General features: G+C 41.9%; 1 protein-coding gene across 1 annotated transcript in view; it reads left to right on the top strand.

Moving 5' to 3' along the window:
* Window positions 1-10171, top strand: part of LOC123513734 — a 305953-nt gene that overhangs the window by 252879 nt on the left and 42903 nt on the right. The window contains exon 2 of the mRNA XM_045271124.1: window positions 9490-9702. Coding sequence (XP_045127059.1) covers window positions 9490-9702 — 213 coding nt within the window. The remainder of the gene's footprint in view (window positions 1-9489; window positions 9703-10171) is intronic.

Raw genomic sequence — 10171 nt, 5'->3', positions numbered from 1 at the left:
TACTACTACTACTACTACTACTACTACTACTACTACTACTACTACTACTACTACTACTACTACTACTACTACTACTACTACTACTACTACTACTACCAACACTATTAATTCTTCCAGCGTTGAGAATAATGATGACAATTAAGATAACAAAGCTGCCAAAAATAAGACACTAATATAAACTACTACTACGACTACTACTACTACCACCACCACCACCACCACCACCACCACCACCACCATCGCTTCTGATATGAATAATAATGATAAAGATAATAAGGAAGCTCGTATCATAAAAATTGTAACTGGATCCTTTTTGTTTGCAGTATTTTCGGGTTGGATGATAAATTATGCTTCACCTTCACCATTAGAGTCTTGCTAATCCTCCTGCCCTGATAAGATCGACTGCTAAGTGCGCTGCTGAATTAACTAAGCCTTAAAAAATACTGAAAGAAAATAAAAACACGCCTGCTAATAATCGCTGCTTTAAATGTAAGGTTGGAATGAGTTAATGTGAAAGAGAACACGTCGTTAGGTGATGTAGTCAGAGGTAATTGTTGTGTAATTATCGTTGTTATTTATGTCGTTTATTAATTTTTTTTTATATTCTCAAGTCGATTTGAGTTTGTATTCAGTTCCATTTTGGTTTTATTGATTGTCTTATTTCGGGAGGTTTGACTTTCTCTTTCTCTCTCTCTCTCTCTCTCTCTCTCTCTCTCTCTCTCTCTCTCTCTCTCTCTCTCTCTCTCTCTCTCTCTCTCTCTCTCTCTCTCTCTCTCTCTCTCTCTCTCTCTCTCAGGATATTGTATTCTGTGGCTTATTCTCTCACTGCTTTCTTCTCTCCTATTATTATTATTATTATTATTATTATTATTATTATTATTATTATTATTATCATTATTATTATCATTATTATTATTATTATTATTGAGGTCTCGTCTCTCAAATGTCTTCCATTGTATCGTATTCCGTCCTCTTTTCTCGGGTCTTGCCTTGAATCATCTCGTATCTCGTATCTCGGTGTAATTTCTCTCGCTCTAGTCTTGTCTCTAATTTCTCTCACATTTCGCCTCTCCGTTTCTTTTAAGTCACGGTCTCGTCTCTTGGTTTCTCTGGTCTCTGGGTTCCGTCTCTTGAGTCTCTCGGAATCTAAGGCTCTTGGTTTGTCATCTCAGGTTCCCACGTAGACATGTAAGGAGATTATTCCAAGACATTCGTGGTCCACATCTCCTTAATTGAAGCTTCACGTGTTATTTTATGAGGATGTGCTTACGATTCTAGTGGCAGATTAACAAGATTTCTACTTAATTAAGAGAAGGAATAGTTTTGAGATTCCGAGTAATCATCTGTATGGCCCTTGGAAATAGTCGTGGTGAGAGAGCAAGTCGTTTCTGAAGACTTGCGCAAATTACAGTCGAGGAGGTTTTTGATGGACAGTTCGTTAACCATTCATTCTTTCTGGGTGAGGTGAAAGGCGTGCTAAGTAAATGTGTTCTTGCAGTGGACAAAAAGCTCAGTAACGGAGTGAGAGAGAGAGAGAGAGAGAGAGAGAGAGAGAGAGAGAGAGAGAGAGAGAGAGAGAGAGAGAGTGAGTGGCTGAGTGAGTGTCGAGATGGTGAGGTGAGAGCTAGAAACAAGTGAGCAAACCACACTGTACCCTAGATACAGCACAAATTGCAACACCACCACCACCACCACCATCGCCACCTCTGCCTACACGCGCCCGGAAGAAACAACTAGTGAGAATCTGGAGATAAGAAATACAGCAAAAAAGTGGATGTGAGAGGGAGACCTAATAGCAACAGTCTGGTATGATTTCTTAATGACTTGATGAACACTGAGATATCCTTTTCCTGACATCTGCGAGGCCGCCATATTGCAGTGACACCAATAAGGAATCGAGGGACAACCACTGTCTATAGATGGCGTTGTCCTCTACCACCACCACCACCACCACCACCACCAGCACGACCTTCGCCTCATAAGGATCTGGGCAACAAACAATCTCTTTTTTCGGAAGGTGATTCTGAGGAGATTTAGCGAATTACACCCCACAAACAGGCGAGGGAGATCAGTATAGTGTTTACTCGCTGCAGGAGGACATTAGGGCTTCACTGCATGGGTATTTGCATCATAGGTGATACTCGTAGGGGTGAGAGTTTTAACAATAATCTCCCGCGCAGTGATGAGGTGCAATGCCTTCTATGGAATAATTTCAGGACTCCGTTAATGAACTGCGCACCAACACTTCATCTTAATACATCTCGGTAACAACCTGGATTCATTTGCATCATATTAGTGCCTGACACGGGAGAGAGAGAGAGAGAGAGAGAGAGAGAGAGAGAGAGAGAGAGAGAGGCTCGTATTCTCAAACTTTTCTGTGCTTCACCTCCACTATTTTAAAAGGCTTTATTTGAAGTTACACGACTTTTTTAGGTGTTTTTAATGGTTCTAGAGGCAGAGTGACAAGATTTCCACATTATTGACTGGAAAAACACTCTTAAAACCCCGCTAATCACCTCTGTGGCCTTGGAAAACAGTCGTGGTGAGAGAGCAAAGCGTTTCTGAATACGGACCAGAGTGAGAGAGTACGAGTGTGAGCCGCCACCAGGTCCTACTGAAGGAGTGGTTGGGGTACAGAGAAACAAACTGCCAGGTAAGAGGAAGTGAGAGGAAGTGAGAGGCGTTTAAGTGGTACTGACAGCGTGGGAAAGTGAGAGAAGGCATAGTTGGCAGGGTAAGATGGCAAGGTACAAGTATAGGGTGTAGAGGAGGTAAGATGCTACTGACACGGTGATAATGATAAAAATGTTTGGCAAAGTATAAGGAGTAATTGACAGGGTAAGATGGCAGGGAGTACGTGAGGTTTACGTGAGGATTGATTGATTGATTGATTTTCTATTGGCCTTCATGCTATTACACCGTACGTTTATATACACAATTTGTAAAGGTTAGGTGATCCTTTAAACCGTAGCTTCCATAGGACCTAAAGACTATAATATACAAGGAAAAATAAATGGTGAGTTATGGCAGCGAAAGTATACAGGAAGGAGAGTGCTACTGTCATATCTACGGTCTACAAGTAGGGAGTTTGTGGAGGTGTTTACAGGGATGAAGGGATGATGTGAGACAGTGTGAGGGACGTGTAGGTAGTGACAGGGTGTGCTGGTAAGGTTACAAGTATCAGGTTATGGAAATTATTCAGATTACAAAAATAAGTAGTAGTTTGAAGATCACAGTGGAGAGCAATGTGTCTGGTAGTTTGAAAGAAGTGACTCTATAAAGCAAGGAAAATACATATACAAGAAGAGTTTGTGAAAGGTATTTAGAAGTGTTATTTTTAAGGTAGAAGGGAGGAATGAGCTTGTGAGAGCCAAAGGTGAGGTAAAGATACAGGTAAGGTAGTATTACAGTGGTATGTGGAAAGTGTATGCAGACGATTACAAAAAAAAAAGAAAGTTATAATCTCAATAGAAAAGGAACGAGAAGAAAGCTTGTCGGTATGAAATATAAATAAAAGTACTGGCAAGGTATGAGAGAAAGGCATATTCCTCACGGTGACCAGGGGAAGGGGAACAGGCAGGGGAAGAGGATGGGGTAGCAGGAGATCGTTTCCAAGCCACGCCTTTCCTGCAGTAGCGACGTGTGCATGGAGAAGTCACATTTTTCACCGACGTTTAAGCCTGTCAGGAAACAACTGGGACGTTTTGCACCAGCATGATAATTAACGCCAGCCGCTCCCTAAAAACGAAGCGGGAAAAGTGTGATGAAAGTGGCCACAAAAGTAAAGGAAAAAAGTCATTAAGGTTTGCCTGTATATAGCAGTCGCCAAGTGTTAATTTAGGATTGCACGCCGCTCGGGAATAGTAACTAAGGTGAAAGGAGAAGAGATTAACGTGATTCTCTAGAAGGAGACTGAAATAACTGATGCTGCTTGAGAGAGAGAGAGAGAGAGAGAGAGAGAGAGAGAGAGAGAGAGAGAGAGAGAGAACAACGAGAAGTCAAAATGAAAAATGCAGCTACTTTATTCTTGACAAGACTTGTGACGTGTGAAAGTTGACACCTTTAGTTTATTAGGAAGCCGAGGGTACGCCGCTGATGGCTTGGTCGTGACGGGAGGCGCGCGCAAAAACAGGAAGAAAAACACACACATACTTTATTCACACTAACGACTGGTGCTTGAATATCCCTTAAGGCGAAACTGATTAACGTGTAATGATCGGGGAAGCTGAGCGGTGACGGCGGGAAGGCGCGAAGGTACCTCGTAAAAATCTCATCTTTAGCACCGCCGGGAATGGATTATCTATTGCACGACGCGGTAAAAAAGAGCCTCGGTAAATAACACACGATAGAAGAGCCCCACGTTAGGCGAATCGTGTATAGGAAAGAAAGGAAAGAGAGACAGACAGAGAGAGAGAGAGAGAGAGAGTGTGTGTGTGTGTGTGTGTGTGTGTGTGTGTGTGTGTGTGTGTGTGTGTGTGTGTGTGTGTGTGTGTTGTGTATATTCTGAACTCCTCTTTACAGAATGATGAGTATAGATATTTAGTGACCTGTTGAAACGTCTAATTATAAGCCATGTTAAGCAAATCTTGTAAAAGGATGTGCTGATTTTTAACTTTCATACTCAAGAATAGGATTAAACATTCAGCGCTGCGTAAAACAAATAGGTAAATAGATAGATAGATAGATCGGTAGATAAATATAAAGATAGATAGATAAAAAAAGTCCCATTAGATAATCCACGTTACAAGAAACTGCATTCATCAAATCAAGCGTGAATAAAAAAAATATTGGTGTCTTTTTAACTCATGACTAGGAAAAGGATTAAGTATTTGGCTTTCCATCAGAAATTAGAATATAGACACATAAGTAGATAAATAAATAAATAAATAAATAAAAGAAAAAAAGTAAAGACTGTGGACAGGATTCGAACCCGTGCGCTTGGAGACCGCTCGAACCCCAAAGCACACATGGATCCACTCTCCTTTAAATTGTAAAGGACAACATGAAACTAAAGCGTACTAAACCAAATACTAAGAATAAGAACTACCTGTCTCTTTATTAAATCTCCTTATTGTGCGTTGAAAGTAACCACGTTAAGCTTTAAATTGTAAAGAAGGACAACATGAAACTAAAACGTGGTAAACCAACCACTAATAATAAGATCGAGTTGTCTCTTTACTAAGTCTCCTTATTATGCTTTGAAAAGTCTCATTATATTTCCCGCGTATAAAAGAAACCACGTTAAAGTGAATCGCATATATGGAGGAGGTCTTCTCTCTTTACTATGCGACTCAAGGCTTTCTCTTCAGTTTCAGTTTTAACTCATCCCAGGGAGAGTCGCGTGCAATATATTCCACTAACTTGGCGGTGATTACACGTCCGACAAAGGCAGCCGTGTAATTACAAGCTGTTTATTATGACGAATTGGTGCTTAGGTGAATTAAATACTTCCTTCCTTGAGGCTTCTTGCGTTGTTTATGTGTGGAAGAATACGCGTGTCATTAGGTTATTCTTGTTTATGGTACGTACCTCACACACACACACACACACACACACACACACACACACACACACACACACACACACACACACACACACACACACACACACACACACACGTCATTACTATTTATAATGAGATAAAGGCGATGTTGGGTATAGTAGTAGTAATAGTAATAGTAGTAGTAGTAGTAGTGGTCAGTAAAGATGGCAGTGAAATGATGCGTCAATACCTTCCCTTGCATCACCACATTACCACCACCACCACCACCACCACCACCACTCCGCCATCCACTACTACTATATTCATCACCACTACTTCATCACTATCACCACCACCCACAACAACATAACTTCACCACCACCAACTATCACTAACACGCATCACCCCCACCACACCACTATGACACCATCACTGCCACCACAAACTACTATCGCTCACTACCACCACTCACTGCGCATCACCACCACTCACCACCAACACTCAACACTCATCACTAACGCCGGAATACGAAAAAAACTGAGATTCCAACATTTTCATCACCACAGTAAAAAAAAAAAAAAATGAAAAGAATAAATAAAAGACAAAACAAAATAGATACGAAAAAAAACTACAAATTATTGAAAAAAGAAAACAATAAACTGAGATCACAACATTTTCATCACCACAGTAAAAAAAAAAAAAAAAAAAAAACTAAAAAATGCCTAAAAAAAGAAAGAAAAGCGATTTCCTCTTTAACTTCAAACTATCTACTTAAACATGACTCCTTGATAACATTTCCTGCTTAACGTGAAGAATTAATGTGTGTATCCCCTTAATAAACGCCCTTTGTCAACCTGTCATAATCTCCTTAACAGCGTCCCTTCACCCACGTGGCTTTCTTCTGTAATCGCTCCCTGTCACCTCTCGAGTGTCAATCATCGCGTCCCAGTCAGTCAGGCGGCATCATGAGTCTTCGCTTCAATGTGGGGAGAGAGAGGTAGAGAGAGAGGAAGGGAGAGGGAGAGAGAGAGGAAGAGGGAGGAACAACACACCTTAATCACGTATAAAGATACCTGGTGGCTTATCATCCTGGGTAATAGACGTCAAGAAGAGAGGAGGAGGAGGAGGAGGAGGAGGAGGAGGAGGAGTGACTATTTGGGTTTCATCAGGTAGTTTCTCATCTTTACGTATCTCGAGGTCTTGAGTGACAGAGTGATGCGTGGCGAGGGACTTTTAAGCTTCTCTAATCCTTTGGTGATAGGCCTTTCTGGGACGCAGCCTGGGTGTGGATGGGGGGCACGAGGCAGGGAACGGGCAGGGATGAGGAACGAGTGGGATGAAGCGTAAAGAGAGGCGTTGGTGAAGTGTGTGGCGGGAAGAAAGGAGGATGATACCTTGGGAAATATTTGTAAACATCTTTTCTCTGACTTCTTTCACTGCACTGTACATTTTCTTATGGTCAAGGGCAAGAAAATGTTGAAAAAAAGACCCACTAAGGTGCCGTTCTCCAAAAAAGACGTCTGGGAGGTCATAGATTACGCAGATAAGTGTCTTGAAACCTCCTCCTTGAAAAATTTTACTTCGTGTGTTCTCTCTTTATATCATTCTATCCCTGCAATTTTTCCACGACACTAATAGACTTTCTCAATTACCTGTTTTGTAAGTGATCTATCATTATTTTCACTCGCCTCTCCTTCTTTTATATTTTCAAAGGCACAATCATCTGTTTTGTAAGTTAACCATCTTTATTTTTGCTCTCCTTTCCCTTTTTATTTATTCTTAAACTCACAATCACCTGTTTTGTAAGTTAACCATTATCATTTTTACTGTTCTTTCCCTTTTCATTTATTTTTAAACTCACAATCACCTGTTTTGTAAGTTAACCATTATCATTTTTACTCTTCTTTCCCCTTTTTATTTATTTTTAAACTCACAATCACATGTTTTGTAAGTTAATCAATATCATTTTTACTTTCTTTTCCCCTTTTTTTTTTCTCTAATCTAACAATCACCTGTTTTGCCCTAATTTTGAGCCCTTTTCACTACATACTATTTTTTTTTTCTGGCTGGATGTCGTGATCATAATCGTCAACTGTTGTTTTATCTATTTTGTAAGTCAATCATTATCATTTTTACTCTCCTTTCCCTTTTTTTTTTTTTAATTTATCTCACTATAATTCTATCACTGTCTTTCTCTTAACCATGCCAGCTTTCACCAACTCCCATCACCACACTCATACATTCACCACCACTTTCTCACAACCATCTAGAAACCACATCACACTCCTCCTTTCACCATACAACTATCATCACCTTTCCATTCACGCCACACCTGCCTCGCTGCTCAATACACCTGTAATAAAACTTTCTGAGGTGCAACAGGTGAGCCACAGTCAATCAATGTCACGCACAGCCGTCAGGTAAGCCGATAATGCCACAGGTAGATGCGATAAACACACTCCTAACATATTTCCCTTTCGCGTTTTCATCTTCCCTTTTCTTACAGTCGAATGGTGAATGAATAACGAGTCGCAATTGAAAAGGGTTTAGATCCTTTAAGTCGATAGGTAATTGAGTGTTTGTTCAATATTTTTACGTGTTTGCTGTTGTCATTACGGGAGTGTTGGTGACCATATGGATGTGGAAAGGGAGAGACGGAGGGGACAAGGAAGGGAGAGTGAGGGAGTGAGGGAGGGAGACTTGAAGGATGAGAAACACGGAAGGCAAGGGAGAGAGGATGGAAGGACGAAACTAGGAATGGCTCAAGGTAACAATGCAAATAAGAAGAAAAAGGAAGAAATATAAAACAAAGGCGGAAAAGAGAGCAATGAAAGAGTAAGGGAGAAAAGTTAAAGAAGGAAAAAGTAAAGAAGATAAATCAAATGATGAAGGAAAGAAAAAGGAGTTGAGAAAAACTAGTAAAGGAGGAAAAAGAAGAGAAGGAAAAGAAACAAGGAAGACATACTAAGAGAGGTAAATTAATGGATTGGAGAAGAAGAGGAGGAGGAGGAGGAGGAGGAGGAGGAGGAGGAGGAGGAGGAGGAGGAGGAGGAGGAGGAGGAGGAGGAGGAAGAGGAAAATATGAGAACAGATAGAGGAGAGAGATGGAATAAAGAAGAAAATATGAGAACAGTTAGAGGAGAGGAGAGGAGGAGGAGGAGGAGGAGGAGGAGGAGGAGGAGGAGAAGGAAGAAGAAGAATAATGAAATAAAGTGAAGTAAGATGCAACGAGTTTGAGTTTGTAACAGAAGAGTGGCGATGTGGAGTAGAGACGGAGCCACAACCAAGGAGGAAGAACATAAAATGCAAAGGAGAATCGCAAAGTAAAGTGGAGAAATAGCCAGATTAATTACTCATTCTGGTGCTCAACTCATCAATCCTTATCTATATTTCACTCATCTCCTTCCTTATTCGTTGAAGTGAATTTGTTCCTTGCATACATCTTTATCTTATTGATATTCTCCACGTGTGTTCCAATCTGAGTCATGTTCTTTATTATGCATCTGCAAATCTATGAGCCGTCTTTATTTACATTTTACATAGTGTTTAGTCTTCCTTTCAGCAAGCTTTGGACACGCCTCGCAGCGCGCCCATTAGCGTCTTTAGGGCCGCCATAATGCTCTCCCTTAATGCACTTCCTTCAGGGTACCGAGGGAGGGTCCCCAGCCCCGCCCCACAACGCATCGCACCGCACTAGCCTGGGAGGCGATAAACGTCAGGGGCGAGTTACAGGACGAGTGTGTGTGTGTGTGTGTGTGTGTGTGTGTGTGTGTGTGTGTGTGTGTGTGTGTGTGTGTGTGTGTGTGTGTGTGTGTGTGTGGCCATCTCCCCGTTACTCGTATTGGTTCTACACACACACACACACACACACACACACACACACACACACACACACTTCCAGGATCCTGCATCATCTTCACTCCTTGGATGTCACCTGCACCTCATTACTCAAACCCACACCCAGCCGTGCCTCCCTTCCTAACCCTCCCTCCTTCCGTCTCCCGCAGGGGCCAGTTCGCCGTGGTCTACCACTGCCGCCATCGCATCACTGGAGAAGAGTTCGCGGCAAAGTTCTCGTCCCGATGGCGTCTCGGCGCCGACTGCACCTCGGACATCCTGCACGAGGTGGGCGTGTGCGCGCTGCTGCGACAGGCGCAGCGCACCGTGCAGCTGAAGGAAGTGTTCCGGACCGAGACGGAGCTGGTGCTCGTCATGGAGTAGTGAGTGTTGATGCCACTGTTGTCTTGTGTTGTATGTTCTCTCCTCCCTTATGTTGCCAGCTCTTCTCGTGTTCATTCTTCACCAGTGTTGTTGCTCTGTCCTTGTTATGTCTTTTTTTCACTTTTGTAGCTTCTCTGTGCTCATTACTACCTCTCCTCATTTCTTTCTCTTTCTTTACATTGCTGCCGCTGTTTAGTTTGCCAGTGTGTCACGCGATGTTGTTCTTCTTCCATGTTCGCATCTTACTGACGAGACAGTTACGATCTCGACAAGAAAACAGACCTTAAGACTTTAAATCTTTAATATAATTTTATGCAACCTCACTAAATGTATAGAAGGCAAAGATCAAAACAACTACACTAACATAAGCACTGGTCACCGCTGCTGTCGGCGGCTGGACGATGAGTAAGAAAGAATCTGGAGCGGCGTCTTTATAATCCTAACAAGCGTGTGTGCCTCCTGAGGGGA

The sequence above is a fragment of the Portunus trituberculatus genome, chromosome 36 (assembly GCF_017591435.1).
Source record: "Portunus trituberculatus isolate SZX2019 chromosome 36, ASM1759143v1, whole genome shotgun sequence".
Lineage (NCBI taxonomy): Eukaryota > Metazoa > Arthropoda > Malacostraca > Decapoda > Portunidae > Portunus > Portunus trituberculatus.
This window is presented reverse-complemented; position numbering and strand designations above follow the sequence as displayed.